Below are 17178 nucleotides of genomic sequence, written 5' to 3'. Positions count from 1 at the left end.
TCAAATGCTCACTGATGCTTCAGAAGGGAAAAAACAATGTGTTGAGCTGGGGGGGGTGAAAACTTTTGAAACATGAGGGTAAATTTAACTTTTGTCTTCTGGGAAACATGTAAGTATATTCTGTAGCTTCTGAAGGGCAGTACTAAATGAAAAAAATATGATATTTAGGCAAGATAAGAAAAATGTACACATCTTCATTCTGTTCAAAAGTTTGCACCCCCTGGTTCTTAATGCATCGTGTTTCCTTCTAGAACATCAGTGAGCATTTGGACCTTTTGTAGTAGTTGCATATGAACAGATATCACTAAACCAAAAAAAAAAAAAAAAACAGCTGTGGATCATTCAGAATCAAGTGTATGTAAACTTTGGAACGGTGTCTATGTCTATCTGGAACGAAATTCCACTATTATTTTCTCTGGTGGACTTTATGTAAACATGTTTTATGTGAAATATCTTACTCAGGTTAGTACTAAATAAAAAATAACATGTATTTTGTCTGATCCCTTTTATTTTGGTAAAATAATTAACATTTTGCGAACTCTGCATGATGTATGTAAACTTTTGACCTCAAAAGTACTTTTTAAAGAAGGGGATTAGCTATAATTTATTATTTTAATTATTAATATTTGCATTCGGATTTGTGTTCCTCTACACAGCACTGTAGGGAGCGTCCTCGGTCGATGGTGGTGATTGAAGTGTTCACTCCTGTGGTTCAGAGAATCCTCAAACACAACATGGTGGGTCTGCGCACTACACCGGACGTGCTCTCGAACTCACGTGTCACCGCACCCTCGTTTACTGACGCTCCTGGTTTACTCTTCTCATTCCAGGACTTTGGGAAATGCCCCAGACTCCGTCTATTTACTCAGGAGTATATTTTGGCTCTGAACGAGCTTAACGCTGGCATGGAAGTGGTCAAGAAGTTCATTCACAGGTGAGTGACGTTTTTTTTTTTTTTTTCCCTTGTACAAACACACATCACTTTCCTTGTGCAAGCGAAGCTATGTAGTAACGACAACAACGCTGTCCTAACAACGTGAAAGGAGATAAAAGCTTGGAATCTCTTCACGCTGTGCCTGGTTTGGACTCGGTGTTACATCATCCTGGCTCCTCCTCACTTACGTACAAAGAACAGGCCTTCATATGTACACAAACTAAAACATCCTTTTATCTATCAGACGGTGTCATTTTAATGGTTTGTTTAGGGCCAAGCCCTGTGCTTACTTCCTGTTACAGCTTTGTTTTCTTTTAGCTGTCATTCTGCGCTAACCTGCCTGATCTTTCTTTACTTGTTATGATTTCAGCATGCACGGTCCCACCGGACAATGCCCTCATCCTCGGGTTCTCCCCAATCTCGTGGCGGTGTGCCTGGCTGCCATCTACTCTTGCTACGAAGAGTTCATCAACAGGTGTGTCCGATTCACTGGTTTTCCAACCCATGAGATGCAATTTACCCTTAAGACCTGAGCTCAAAACATTTCTCTGAATCATATTTGCTGACTTCACGACTCCATCCATCCTGTTTTCTTAAATTCTCCTTAAATACGCATGCTTTTATTTCCACCTGCTTTAATCGGTCAGTGTTTTTTGGTGACAAACAACAGTGACGTGGCTGTAGTGACATTTTCGGTCTCACCTGACACCATTTGTGTCATTACTGTGAGCATCTGGGCCGCGGTGTGGCCACCTGAGAGGAATAAGGAACTATTTTCAAAAGTTTCCGTGATTTGTTACAACTCAGGGGAGTGGGACGTGTCAAAGCTCCCTCCCTAGGCTTGCTTGCGCTGCTCCCTTTTGGTTTTTTGTTGCGATCTGTTCTCTCATTCACTCTCCAATGGCCTTTTGACAAATTTCCATAACTACAGTTCATGGATATTTTAAAGGTGTACATTTACATGTGTTTACGTAACCAGAATCATATGTCCCATAGTTACTTGTTAGTCAAATAAGGTCTTTCAAATACTGTGGCTATGTAGCAAAGTAAACAGCTGGTGTTTTGTATATGACTCCATGCAAATATGGCAGTTTCCATGGAATGTGCCTGAAACACTTACAATGCCATATTATTTCTATTTTTTTGATTAACTTTTTGCTTAATTTTTGCTTAACTCGCAGAAAAGTTGATTGTCAACAGGTTATTTTGTAGGTTTATGCAATCATGTTAGTAAAATTTGGAATTTTATATAGTATTTATTTGATCTAAAATCCAGAAAAAACTGTAATATTGTAAAATATTATTTCAGTGTAAAATAATTCTTTTCTATGTGAATGTATTGTAAAATGTAATTTATTCCTGAAATGCAAAGCTGAATTTTCAGCATCACTACTCCAATATTCAGTGTCACATGATCTTTCAGAAATCATTCTAATATGCTGACTTATTCTCAATATTGAAAACAGTTGTGCGTTTTAATATTTTGTTGGAACTTGTGATACTTTTTTCAGGATTCTTTAATAAATGAAAAGTTGAAAAGAACAGCAGAAAAGAAAAGAAATGAATACTTGTATTCACCAAGAATGTGTTGCATGGATAAAAAGTGATGGCAAAGACTTGTATTGTTAGAAAATATTTTAATTTTAAATAAATGTTGTTCTTTTTTTAACTTTCTATTCATCAAAGAACTCTGAAAAAAGAATCACAAGTTCCAAAAAAATATTAAGCAGGACAACTGTTTCAAACCTTGATAATAAAAGTAATAAATCAGCATATTAGAATGATTTCCGAAAGATCATGTGACCCTGAAGACTGGAGTAATGATGCTGAAAATTCAGCTTTGCATCACAGGAATAAATTACCTTGTAAAGTGTATTAAAATAGAAAACAGTTCTTTTAAATTGCAATAAATGCATTTACATTTATGCACTTAGCAGATGCTTTTATCCAAAGCGAGTTGCATAATTTTTCACAATATTTCAGTTTTTACTTTATTTTCAATCATATATGTACAGCCTTGGTGAACATAATAGACTCCTTTTAAAAAAAAAAAAAAATATATATATATATATATATATATATATATATATATATATATGTATATATATAATATATAATAAAATCATCTTACCAAATCCAAACTTTTGAATGGTATATGTCTAATAGTTTCCCCAACCAAAAAAATTTTTTTTTTTTTTTTTTTTTTTAAATGCATAAATAATAGGACACCAGTGTTTTGAATTTGAGAAAAGTGGTATACATCTTATCTTTTTTTTTTTTCTTTTTTTTTGTTAGTCGGGACAACTCTCCCAGTCTCAAGGAAATCCGAAACGGTTGCCAGCAGCAGAGTGAGAGGAAGCCTCCCATGCCTTTGCGCCTGCTGCGGCCTGAGCCGCCCACGCCACCCCCGACCACCACCCTGTCCCCGCCCCCGCCCCTGCCCCTCTCACCACCACCTTCCATCGTCAATTCCAGCGAGATCCTGGTAGAGCTGGAGCGCAACAACAACACCACTAACGCACTGCGTAAAGCACCCGCAGAAGGCGACAGTGAGCCCAACCTGATCGACTGTCTACTGGTCAGCCCCGCGCTCAACGCCCTGTCAATTCAGCTGCCTGCCCACGCTGACAGAGTGCTGGGATGTTTCGCCCTCATCCTTAAAATGCTGTGAGTCATTGGATCTTTCTGTTACTATTCCACACTAATTATACCTCAGTCCAGTTTAAAAAAGTTCCTTGAGGCAAAAATGGCTGCCAGACCTTCCCACATGGTAAAAGTAAATGCTGGCATCATCGCAGGACCTTAAACAAATATTGCTCAATTAATTTTATTTTAATTAATGAGATTGCATATACAAGTTTACTTACACCTTACAGAATCTGCAAAATGTTAATTATTTTACCAAAATAAGAGGGATCTTACAAAATGCATGTTTTTTTTCTTTATTTTGTACTGACCTGAATAAGATATTTCACATAAAAACATTTACATATAGTCCACAAGAGAAAATAATAGTTGAATTTAGAGAAAATTACCCGGTTTATATCCCCTTGATTCTAATACTGTGTTTTTACCTGAATTATCCACAGCTGTGTTTTTTATTTATTTATTTTTTTTTCATGAGTTCCTTGTTTGTCCTGCCTGCTGTTCTTCAGAAAAGTCCTTCAGGTCCCATAAATTCTTTGGTTTTTCAGCATTTTTGTGTATGTGAACCCTTTCCAAAAATCCATTTTTTCACACTATAGACAACTGAGGGACTCATATGCAACTATTACAGAAGGTTCGAACGCTCACTGATGCTCCAGAAGGAAAATGATGCATTAAGAGCCAGGGGGTGAAAACTTTTGAACAGAATGGAGATGTGTACATTTTTAAAATTTTGCATAATATTTTTTCATTTTGTACTGCATTTCAGAAGCTACGTAAGATACTTACATGTTTTCCAGAAGACAAAATAAGATAAATTTACCCTAATCTTCAAATCAAAAGTTTTCACCCTCCTTGCTCTTAATGCATTGTGTTTCCTTCTGAAGCATAAGTAAGCATTTGAACCTTCTGTAATAGTTGCATATGAGTCCCTCAGTTATCTTTAGTGTGTAAAAATGGATCTCAAAATCATACAGTTGTTGGAAAGGGTTCAAATACCCAAAATTCTGAAAAGCCAAAGAATTTGTGGAATAGTGTAACTGTTCAGGACAAACAAGGGACTGTTTGTCAGTACTAAATAAAAAAATAACATGCATTTTGTATGATCCCTCTTATTTTGGTAAAGTAATTGACATTTTGCAGATTCTGCAACTGTATGTGTGTGTGTGTATATATATATATATATATATATATATATATATATATATATATATATAATATATATAATATATATAATATATGTATACTGTATATGAATACTGCTTTATCACTTCAGTGTTTTTTAGTTTTATTATTCTAGTTATATTTTTACTTTTTATGTATTTATACTAAATATTTCACTACCAAAAACACCCCTACATGCAGGGAATTCCGGGAAGTTTTAGGAGGGTGAGTTTATTCGTCTATTTTGTTGCGCAACACTGCTGCGTGTTGGAATAATTAGCTTACAGAAAAAGCCATGCTATTTTAATAACAGCAGAGCTACTGAAAAATGTACTTATTCTCCAACACTGTAATTGTCCCACATTGTGCGATTCAGCCACTGAGAAGTGACCTTAAACCAGTTCCCATATTTTTATAACAGATTTATTGAACCAAATCTGTTTTTAGGCTTTATTTACCTCCTTTACCTGATCCTATTGTACACCATCCGGTTGCAGATCACAACAGAGCCTCTGAGGTTTCAGCTTTCACTGGCCAATCTTACATAAGGTTCTTATTTTCTCCCGTTCTCGCTCTTCCTGTCTCCGAATCTCTAATTTCTCCTCTGGCCTTTTCTCTCCACAGATCAGACTATGATGACTGGAGACCAGCACTGGCCAGCTTGCTTCAACCAATACCCTTCCCGAAAGAGTAAGGGCATTTAACTTCCCTGTCATCCTGTTCACAGTTGCTTTCTTTCTAACCTTTCGCTTACCGCCCGTTTCGGCCTCAAAAACGAATGGAATCCAGTACGATTAGTAATCTAATAGTAATCCGTTACGATTAAAGCTGGTGCAATTAACTAATTTTCTATTTACAACTTGTTCTATTTACAACTTGAGTCAACTGGTTCTAATGAGACAATTAAGAAAATTTCAAGCAGTAGTGTATGAGAAACATTAATTCATGTTTTGGATGTGTAGCATACATAACTATATCAGGGGTTTTCTGTGTATGTGCGGTGGGCTGGTTTCTCGTGGGATGGCGTGCAGGGGAGAGTACTGACGTGGGCGAGCCGCAGCAGGGCTCAGCAGTGGGATTGTGGGTATTGGGTGAGGCATTGTGGGTCCTCTGTGGCTGCTGTAATTGGCCCTGCAGGACAGAGCACATCATTACAGGTCTTCTGCAGAGCCCTGCGGTTGCCACAGGTGGGGGGCTCACCTGCGTTCGTACGCTACGCAGAGCTTCCAGCCTTCATTAGAAAAAGTTAACAACAGCCAGGCGCATCCCGGAGCATTCGTGACACACATGCAAAACATTTGATGAAGTCCTCCCAGATGTACATACACAACGCTTTAGCTGACTTGAAATTGTATCATCATGCATGTCGAGGCAAGCACGCCTACATATAGACTCAGAAAGCAACTTGTGTAATTATGTGGAATGACGACACTGGCTTTTTTGAGTGCCTGAGTTAAGTCAGTGTTTTTCTCTGTTTGCTTTCTCCTCTCCAGGGCCCTTGCGCATGCCAAATTCACAAAGTAAGTGACTTTGTTTTTGCCCCTAATGTATATAAAGCCATTTAGAGAGACACTTAAATGAAACTGGTGTGCTGTCATTAAAGGTTAAAGGAATAGTTTAAGAAATTACAATTCTGTCATCTTTTACTCATCTAAATGCCATTCCAAATCTATATGACTGACTCTTTTATCTGTGGAACATGCACTACTTTGAAGAACTTTTGGAGCTCATTTACGTCCATTATATTGACAAAAATATTTTTCAAAATATCTTCTCTTATGTTCCATAGAAGAAAGTAGGTCTTACATTTGAGTGAACTGTTCCTTTAAGTGTTGTTGTAAAAAGTTTTGAAACTGTTGAGTCATTATGAAACTTAAAGTGATGGTTCGTACAAAATTCAGTAATCATTTTCTCACCCTCATTTTTTTGAAGCCTGTATGAAATAACATGAGGGTCATGTTATTCCATCACAACAAAACTAATGTTATTTCATAAATAATAAAAAAAGCTTTTGACATTCATGCTAGCTCTCCTTGGCAGATCCGTTTGATCAGCTTCATGAAATGAATCATGAATCATGAGTCTTTTTTCAGTGAATTGATTCATCTTGTGCACAAAAATTGTCTGAATGATTAATTCACAAATCACACTGATTCTATCTCGGTTAACAGTGAATATTAAACAATTAAATTTCAGCCTATTATTCACATAAAGCTATCAGATGACTTCAGAAGATTTAAAACAAGCCCAAGAGTCATTTTAACCCATTTTTTACTATGCTTGTATGATGCTTTTTGAGACTTCCAATCCCTTTTAAGTGTAACTGCATAGAAAAGAGCAACCTGTTGTTCATAAAAAATAATTAAAATGAGTTTAGAACAACATCAAAGTGACTAAATGACTACCAAATTAAAGTCATTATTTACTGAAAATTTTGACATTCACTTTAGCTCTCCTTGGCAGATCAGTTCGACCAGCTTCATGAAATGAATCATGAATGTTTCAAATGAATCTTTTTAGTGAATTGATTCATCCAGTGCACAAAAATGGTCTGAATGATTAATTCACAAATCACACTGATACTATCTTCGTTAACAGTGAATACTGAACTAAATTTCAGCCCGTTTACCACACAAAGCTAGGCCAGGAGTCATTTTAACCCACTTTTATTATACTGGTATGATGCTTTTGCATCTTTTTGACATTTCCAATCACATTTAATTGTAACTGAATATAAAAGCGCAACCTGTTGTTCAGAAAAATTAATTATTATGAGTTTAGAACAACATTAAAGTGACTAAATTACCATGTTATAGTCATTATTCATTGACCATTTTGACATTCACATCGATCAGCTTTATGAAATGAATCATGAATCCTTTGAATGAATCTATTTAGTGAATTGATTCATCCTGTGCACAAATATTGTCTGAATGATTAATTCACAAATCACACGCATACTATGTCGGTTAACAGTGAATATAAAATTTAATTTCAGCTTGTTAATCACATAAAGCTATCAAGTGACTTCAGAAGATTTAAAAGAAAGCCCAGGAGTCATTTTAGCCCATTTTTATTGTGATTGTATAACGCGTTTTGCATCTTTTTGACACTTTCCAATCCCTTTTAATTGTAACTGCATAGAAAAGAACAACCTGTTGTTCAGAAAAATTAATTAATGTGAGTATAGAACCAACATTAAAGTGAGTAAATGACCAAATTGTTGTCATTATTCACTGAAAATTGTGACATTCACATTAGCTTTCCTTGGCAGATCAGTTCAATAAGCTTCATGAAATGAATCATGAATCTTTGTAGTGAATTAGTTTATTCAGTGCACAAAAAATAATCTGAATGATTAATTCACAAATCACACAGATCACTCTGTTAACACTGAATATTGAATTAAATTTTAACCTGTTTATGGCACAAAGCTCTCATATGCCCAGTAGTCATTTTAACTCATTTTTATGATACTTGTATGATGCTTTTGCATCTGCATAGAAAAGAGCAACCTGTTGTTGAGAAAAAATAATTAATATGGTTTACAACAACATTAAAGTGACTAAATGATGACTGAATTATACTTTTGGGGGTGAATTTTTACTTAAAGTGTTTACGTTGACATGTTTCATGTCATCTAACAGATCACTGTTTTTTTATTTTTGTAACAGAGAGCTGAAATATGTTATTCAGAGGTTTGCTGAAGATCCCAGACAAGAGGTGAGACAGGAAACTGCTGTTTGCAGAAGGTGTTGTTAGGCTTGCAGTTTCATTCGAATGCTTGCTTAATATTGCCACTGTAGACTTAGTAAACAACACGTTGTTGAGCTTCAGCCATTGTGATTGTATATGCATATTTGTGTGTTTCACAGGTCCACTCCTGTTTGCTCAGCGTGCGCTCTGGGAAAGATGGGTGGTTCCAGCTCTACAGTCCAGGAGGCGTAGCTTGCGACGATGACGGAGAGTTGTTTGCTAGCATGGTATGAAAGTGTTTGTATGAAATAGGAGATGTCCCATTTAGTTTAGTCATTTGTCCTGCCACTATATCGACTTTTATGGTCTGATGTCGTTCGTCCTTGCAGGTCCACATCCTCATGGGCTCCTGCTACAAGACGAAGAAATTTCTCCTGTCGCTGGCTGAAAATAAACTGGGACCCTGCATGCTCTTGGCCCTGCGGGGGAACCAGACCATGGTGGAGGTACATATGACCGACTGTTGCTTTGAGCTGAAATATACTGAGCTGCCCACCTAAATATAATTTTTAGGCATCATAGATGGTTCAACCCAAAGATTTAGTTTTGATAGTCTCAGCCTTTGAAGGGCACGTACACAGAACGCCCACAGTCCGTTCACTGACCATATGATGAATATTGCACACAAAACGGTAAGGGCAGACTGAAAAATAGCAGTTTTTATCTGATTGGCAAGTATTATGCAACTTCCTGTGAAACCAAGTTGTGTTTATAAGGTACTAATGAACACTTTTGAGGACAAGCTAATGACTAGAGTAAGAAAACTGAAATATCCACAAGCAGAATTGTATATTCCATTTTAAATCATCTGTATTTTTGTACAGACAGAAATTTTAAGCATTTTCTTTCCATTTTTTCCATTTTCTCTAAAATCATCTGCAGAAACGGCTGTTTTTTTCCCCAGTCATTTATAGTTGTAGCATAATACATTTTAATAAAAATCAGCTTGGCAACATCAAATTCCATTGAAATCAACCATGAATGTTAGGGTGTGGTCATATTTAATGTTGTTCTGCAAATATAAATAGTTTCGGTTAAACTTGCCCCTAAATGTCACGTAATAAAACAAAAGGTCATTTTCAAATCTAAGTTGCCAGTTCTAGACTAGGATAAACTGCAAAGTGAACCATAGTCTGACTGCATGTATGCTTTATGGATTTGGCATCCATAGAATGCATTGTAATGATTAAAATGAATTAAAATGTCATCCGGTATTTTACTGTTTCATCCAGTATTTGAATGCGGTATGTTTTTGTGTTTATTAGAGTAGCACTTGTTAGCTTAGCAACATGTTAACGTCAAATTCCATCTAACTTAATGTTTTTTGGCAAATTGAAGTCAGATTCCGTTAAACTTGCTCCTAAATGTCACGTAAAAAAGTAGTTGATCACTTTAAATGTTGATTTTTGAATCTAAAGTTGGCAGATCTAGACTACATTAAACTGTAAAGTGCACCAGATAGCTGATAATCTGACTGCATGTATCTTTTGTGGATTTGGCAACCCTAAAATGCGTTGTAATGATTAAAATTGAGTTAAAATGTCATCAAATATGTTATTGTTTCATGCAGTATTTGTATGCGCTATGTTTTTGTGTTTGTTAGAGTAGCACTTGTTATCTTAGCAACATGCTAACGTCAGTTCCATCGCAGTCAGACTTAAATGTTAGGGTTTGGTCGTTCCTAATTTTGTTCGGCAAATTATAATCCGTTTCGATTTAACTTGCCTGTAAATGTCACATAAAAAACAATAAAAGGTTGTTGATAACTTTAAATGTCGATTTTGAATCTTAAGTTGCCAGTTCTAGACTAGAATAAACTGCAAAGTGCACCAGATAATACTACAGTCTGACTGCATGTTTCCTTTGTGGATTTGGCAACCCTAGAATGCATTGCAATAACTAAAATTTAATTAATCTCATCCAGTATTTTGTTTGCACAATGTTTTTGTGTTTGCTAGAGTAGCGCTTGTTAGCTTAGCAACATGCTAACATCAAATCCCATCTAAATCGACCATAAATGTTAGGGTGTGGTCCTATTTAATGTTGTTCAGCAAATTAAATGCAGTTTCAGTTAAACTTGCCCCAAATGTCATAGAAAAAAAAGGTAGTTGACCACTTTAAATGTCGATTTTCTAATCCAAGCTTGCAGTTCTAGACTAGAATAAACTGCAAAGTGCACCAGATAGTTGATAGTCTGACTGCATGTATGCTTTGTGGATTTGGCAACCCTAGAATGCCTTGTAATGATTAAAACTGAATTAAAATGTCATCCAGTATTTTACAGTTTCATCAAATATTTGTATGCGCTATATTTTTGTGCTTGCTAGAATAGCACTTGTTAGCTTACCAACATGCTAATGTCAAATTCCATCAAAATCAACCTTGAATGTTGGATGTTTTTCGGCAAATTTCCAGTTATTAAAATCATCCAATATTTAAAAAGTTTTGTCCTATTTTTGTATGCGCCATTTCTGTTAGTTATTTTAACTTGTTAGCTTAGCAGTGCTAACTTCAACTGTGAGTGTTAGTGATAGGGAGATTTTTCACTGAATATTTCCCCATGCAAATTTCGCAACTGGTTGAACCAGTGAGTTTCTGTATAGATTTAGCCTTAGTAGATAGCAAGGCAGCTCACTACATTTTTTTGGGGAGAGTTCAAGAAACTCCAGGGAAACCCGCATGTACGATACATCAGTGATCCCTGTGTGTCTGCCGTGCAGATCCTGTGTTTGATGCTGGAGTACAACATCATAGAGAACAAGGACACTCAGCTACAGATCATCTCCACCCTGGAGAGCACCCAGGTCGGCCTGCGCATGTACGAGCAGCTGTGCGACAGACAGAGGGAGCTTAAAGAACTGGTGAGTGCACAAACCAATTTCACAAATCAACACCGAGACGTTTTTACTGCCACGCGCTGGCTTTGATCACACGGTGGCCGGTCATTACACAGTCATCGCTGCCGTCACAGGCCGAGCACTGACTGTTAGTTTAACGCAGTGCTCCCATTAACACAAAAAGACAAAAGTGACCCATTTACAGACTTCCTATGTATACAGTGCTGACTCTCAAGCGCCACCTGGTGTTTAAACTAAAAATAATATCTCTCTTTCTATGTTTAGCAAAGAAAAGGAGGCCCTACTCGACTCACTCTGCCCTCGAAATCTACGGTGAGTGTGTTTGCGTAAATTACAATGTATGTGCTTGCATCCATGTTGTTGTTTTCCTAGTAAAACTCTAAGGAAGACATTAAGACTCAAGTCTTGGTCTTTACATTTGTTTTTTACTGTAGGACGCTGACTTGGCTCGTCTTTTGAGCTCTGGCTCCTTCGGCAATCTGGAGAACCTCAGCTTGGCGTTTACCAACGTCACCAGTGCCTGCGCTGAACAGCTCATAAAACTGCCATCCCTCAAACAGCTCAACCTGTGGTCCACCCAGGTTTGCAACAACACTGCATTTATTCGATCAAAAAACAGTTAAATCAAATTATGAATTATTTTAAAGTGTAATTTATTTCTGTGACAGCAACAATTTCCAGCATCATTACTCCAGTCTTTAGTGTCACATGATCCTTCAGAGATCATTCTAATATGCTGATTTGCTGCTCAATAAATATTTTTCAGAATTCTGTGATGAATGGAATGTTCTGAAAGAATAGCATTTTTTAAAAAAGAATGCTTTTGTAACATAAATATCTTAACTGTCACTTTAATGCATCCTTCTTGAATAGAAGCATTACGTTCTTTAATAAAAAACCTTTCTCAGTCTATTTTATTGATTTATGTTTTCTCTGTTTTTTAGTTTGGCGATGCCGGCCTCCGTTTGCTGTCAGAGCATCTGGCCTGTCTGCAGGTTTTGAACTTGTGTGAGACTCCAGTCACGGATGCCGGCCTGCTTTCCCTCAGCTGTAAGAACGCATTTACCCGCATCTTGTGTCCAGCTACTTCAGACTGAACTGTTACAAAAACAGCTGTTTCTCAAATTAAAATAATTAGATTTTTTCTTGATCTATAACAGATTTTACCTAGGAATAATTCATTTGTGAAGCTTGCTGAGGTTTCTTAAAAGGGATAGTTGATCCAAAAATGATAATTCTGTCATGTCGATCCAGAACAGTATGACTTTCTTTCTTTCTTCTGGAGCACAAAAGGAGAACACAATGTCCGAGCTTCTGTTTTTCATATACCGTAACAAAAATGAATGGTGATTTATACTGTCAAGCTTCAAAGTATCATAAAATATGACTCATGCGCTATAGTCCAAGTCTTTTGAAGCCATAGTCATTGTTCACGATTAATCTTCCTCTCGACTGTAAATCTCAAAATGTCATTCGCAACTGTATTTTTAAATTTGCCACGTCACGTATCATGCGAGAACCAGTGGGTTTTTTTGCCATCAGTGAAGTCAGACCTGCTGTTAATGTGTATAAAGGCATTTTTTTTTTTTATTGAACACAAGCACTAATGAGATTTAGTAGGTGAAGGTCATAAGCTTTCTGTTGAACTTCCACTTTTGTGATTCTTTTTGAAGTTTTGCCATATAAACAATCATCCACTTGTTTGGCTCTAAATTATGCCACAATTGAAGTTTTAAAAATAAAGTATTTAAACTGTCCATTTATCCAAAAAGTACTTTATTTTGAGTGTAAAGAGTGTTTAGTCTATATCCTGACACATTTATGATTTATTTTAATTAAGATGTAGGATAATTAACTTTTTGCAACTTTTCCTTGCAGCTATGAAAAGTCTGTGCAGCCTGAATATGAACAGTACTAAACTTACAGCGGACACATATGAGGACCTGAAGGTAAGAGGATGATGACTCTAACAGACACTCAGAATGCTAGGATTGAAACTTGAATTTAAAGGTGAAGTGTGTCGTTTAAAAAAAAAAAAAAAAAAAAATCTCCTATCCCAGTTTTATGGAAGCCCGTTTCCGTCACTGAATAACAAAAACTTTTTTTCTCAGAATTACGTGATACAAACTCACAATTCTGACTTTTTTCTCAGAATTATGAGATATAAACCAGCAATTGTGAGTTATAAAGTCAGAATTATGACTTTTTTTCAGAATTACGGTTTTTAAATCTTGCAATTCTAACATTACAACATGCAATTGCGAATTAAGTCAGAATTGTAAGATATTAATTTGCAATTCTGAGAACATTTCTGTTCAGTCTTTTTTTCCCCTCAAAATGGGACTTTATAACTCACAATTCTCACACGACTGCGAGGAAAAAAGTCAGAATTGCAAGACACAAACTCGCATTTGTGAGAAAAAAATTTAGAATTGTGAGAAAGTCAAAATTATGAGATATAAACTTGCAGTTGTGAGGAAAAAAGTCAGAACTGCAAGATAATACTTGAATTTGCGAGAAAAAAGAATTGCAAGAAAAAATCAGAATTACGAGAAAGAAGTCAGAAATGCAAGATATAAACTCGCATTTGCGAGAAAAAGACTTTGCACCTTACAACTGCAAATTTTATATCACGCAATTGTGACTTTATAACTCTCAATTGTGAGTTTATATCACGCAAGCACTCAGAATTGCGAGGTACAAACTCGCATTTGTGAACAAAAAAGTCAGAATTATGAGAAAAAATTAAGAACTGCAAGATATAAAATCTCATTTGCAAGGAAAAAAGTCAGAATTGCGAGATATAAATCTGCAATTGCAAGGAAAATTTGCATTTGGGGAAAAAAAATCAGAATTGAGAAAAAAAAAAGTAAATTGCGAGAAAAAAGTCAGATTTGCGAGAAATTGTCAGAATTCTGAGAAAAATTTCAGAACTGCAAGATATAAACTCTCATTTGTGAAAAAAAATCTGAATTGCAAGATATTAACTCGCAATTGCGAGAAAAAAGTCTGAATTGCGAGATACAAACTCGCATTTGGGAACAAAAAAGTCTCATTTGAAAAGTCTCATATAAAATCTCATTTGCAAGGAAAAAAGTCAGAATTGCGAGATATAAATCTGCAATTGCAAGAAAAAAGTCAGAATTGTAGGAAAAATTTGCATTTGGGAAAAAAAATCTGAATTGAGAAAAAAGTGAATTGCGAGATACAAACTCATATTTGTGAGAAAAAAATCTGAATTGCAAGATATGAACTCATTTGCAAGAAAAAAAGTCTGAATTGCGAGAAAAAAAATTGAGATATAAACTCGCAATTGTGAGGGGAGAAAAAGTCAGAATTAGAGATACAAACTCGCATTTGCGAGAAAAAAAGTCAGTCTCAAGATATAAACTTGATACAAACTAAGATATAAAAAAGACTTTGTAACTCTCAATTGCAAGTTTATATCATGCAATTCTGAGGAAAAAAAAGTCAGAATTGTGAGATAAAAAGTCGCAATAACTTAAATTCTAAAATATATGAAAGAAAAATAAAAGCCAGTTTTAAAATTATAATACTAATTCACAATCTTGCTGTTTTTTTACAGTATTTTTAATCAAATAAATTCAGCCTTGGTGAGCATAATATACTACTTTGATGAGGAATGTAAAAACTGTGATTCAGTGGTGCTTTCAAAACATTGAAGCATCGCAACCAGTGCAGTACAACAACAACATTGACTTAACCAATGGGGCGTTTTTATTTTGTTTGGCCGGCCAATAGCAGATGAGGGAGTTCAGGAAACCAGTATCAACAGTCTTTACTTTTCCAATACAGCTTGGTGACTCTAATGGTGCAGAAATTACACACTTCACCTTTAACTCTTATCATGCAGCCAGTTTTTTTTTTTTTTATTGCCCATATGCACAATGTTATTTACACAAGCAGAACATGTTCCCGCTTCAGTCAATCAATCGTAACCTTGACTCTAAAATCAGAGAGGAATAATGGGAATCATAAGGCTGATAGGAGCATTGTTCCAGGAACATGTCGCATTAAACGTTTCATTATCTTAACCTCTCTGTCTCTGGTCCTACCCACAGGCCAAACTACCCAATCTAAAGGAAGTGGACGTTCGCTACACGGAGGCATGGTGAACGCGACGCTCAAGGAGATTTATAGACACCGGAAACCGCTGACGCATCATCCGAACATGACATAACCGAGAAACGAGGACTGTATTTATAGGACATTCAAACGACATAAACGCTCAAGAATTGTTTAGTGTCTCATCCGAAGGACGCTCTATGCAGCGAAATGCAATGTCCCACGACATCATCAGACAGCACAGGAACCTTTTTAACAGGAAACTCATGTCTCGTTCTCAACTTTATCTCAAACCCTTCAGAGGAACAGCGTCCCTCGTTTTAACCCGGCGTCCCTTTTTGTCCCTCTTCGTCCCTCCAGAAGACATCAGACCACCTGGATACATTTCCCCTGTGGTACCAGCGTCTGGTGAAGGCCTGAATAATCAGAGCCACATTCCAGTACAGTTTTGATATCACTTCCTAGGTGGAAAGCCAATTTCCACATTGTGTTTCTTTTGTTTTTTTGAGTCTTGTTACATGTGTGCTTGGTCCTCTCGGTTCAGAGTTTATCATTTTTGCAACCTCACAGAGATTTCTGATGTAAATTGTGTCTGTTAACAACGTCCATGTTCATCTCTATATCTCTATCGCTCTGAAAATCATTTTTTATCAACTTGAATAAGCATATTTTTCCATACACTGCTTTCATATACGTGTGTGTGTGTGTGTGTGTTTGTAAACAAAGTCGACGTATCCCCATTTTTAATGCGGACATTTCAGGGGCTTTGCTCAAAAAACAAAAAAACCTTTGTTTATCACTTCTCTTCTTTTTTTTTAGCCACATTGTACAGTGTAATTTTAATTTCACACCCTATTTAAGAAAACATCATCCAGGAAGTAGTCTGGGACTACTTTGTATTTATGAGCCCCCCCCTTTCTGGTCCTTTTTTTCTTTTATGAAGTACTTTTGTCAAGCATACTGAACCAAGATGGTGCCTAAAACATTTTCTGTAATGATTGCATCACCAACGTCAGCTGAGTTGTACATAGATACGTTATGGACTTTTAAACGGCTTTATTATTCTTCGCCTCTAGCGGTCGATAGGAGTCCACCACGAGTGTCCTGCCACAACGGTTGTGTATTTATATATCAAAATCGAGCCAAGATTTGTGCTATGTTCATTACGGCTTGTTATGCAGTTTAACCTTTTTATATTTCGTTCTCGCTTTTGTGATCCGAACGTATAGTTTATGACCACTGTAATTAGTTACAGTCAATATCTTGACTAGAGACAGATCTTGTAGAAAAAAAAAAAAAAGAAGACGGAAGTCGGAGAGAAAACAATCAATTTGCGGTCTTAAATCGAGTTTTTCTTATGTTTACAAAGGCGTGTCTGTCTCTACTCCCACTTTTAAAACTATATCCAGATAGAGTCGCTGCCCCGTCCGTGTGGCCAGTTTTGAAAGTAGCAGTTTTCAGTAGTTCCAGCTTTTGTGTGTGCGTTCGATTTCACACAAATGTAGATGCCGTCCAGAGGGGGGCGTTCAGTACTGGGTGCCATAATGGCACCAACTCGTGTTCTGCCATCTTGCATAGTTGCATACTGTATAATGTACATATGAGTGTATATAATTTCCCGTTTCTCTTTTTCTCGTTTTGAGAGATTCTTTGTTGCCTTCATTTTTTTTTTTTTTTTTTGAGACGTGTGCATACGGTCATCTATTTTTGTTCTTTTTCCCGCCCCTAGACCAA

General features: G+C 36.4%; 1 protein-coding gene across 1 annotated transcript in view; it reads left to right on the top strand.

The window, feature by feature from the left end:
• cmip (c-Maf inducing protein) overlaps positions 1-16747 on the top strand; it is a 37473-nt gene extending 20726 nt beyond the window's left edge. Inside the window, exons 7-21 of the mRNA XM_051135718.1 lie at positions 657-737; positions 831-934; positions 1305-1409; positions 3230-3601; positions 5369-5434; positions 6238-6264; positions 8419-8467; positions 8620-8727; positions 8830-8946; positions 11221-11361; positions 11623-11670; positions 11793-11939; positions 12303-12408; positions 13237-13307; positions 15441-16747. Coding sequence (XP_050991675.1) covers positions 657-737; positions 831-934; positions 1305-1409; positions 3230-3601; positions 5369-5434; positions 6238-6264; positions 8419-8467; positions 8620-8727; positions 8830-8946; positions 11221-11361; positions 11623-11670; positions 11793-11939; positions 12303-12408; positions 13237-13307; positions 15441-15494 — 1596 coding nt within the window. The 3' untranslated portion in view covers positions 15495-16747. The remainder of the gene's footprint in view (positions 1-656; positions 738-830; positions 935-1304; positions 1410-3229; positions 3602-5368; positions 5435-6237; positions 6265-8418; positions 8468-8619; positions 8728-8829; positions 8947-11220; positions 11362-11622; positions 11671-11792; positions 11940-12302; positions 12409-13236; positions 13308-15440) is intronic.
• Positions 16748-17178: the final 431 nt, after the last annotated feature.

This window comes from Labeo rohita, chromosome 18 (genome assembly GCF_022985175.1).
Source record: "Labeo rohita strain BAU-BD-2019 chromosome 18, IGBB_LRoh.1.0, whole genome shotgun sequence".
Taxonomy (NCBI): Eukaryota; Metazoa; Chordata; class Actinopteri; order Cypriniformes; family Cyprinidae; genus Labeo; species Labeo rohita.
Note: the sequence above shows the minus strand (reverse complement) of the source record. Positions and strands in the feature narration are given on the sequence as shown.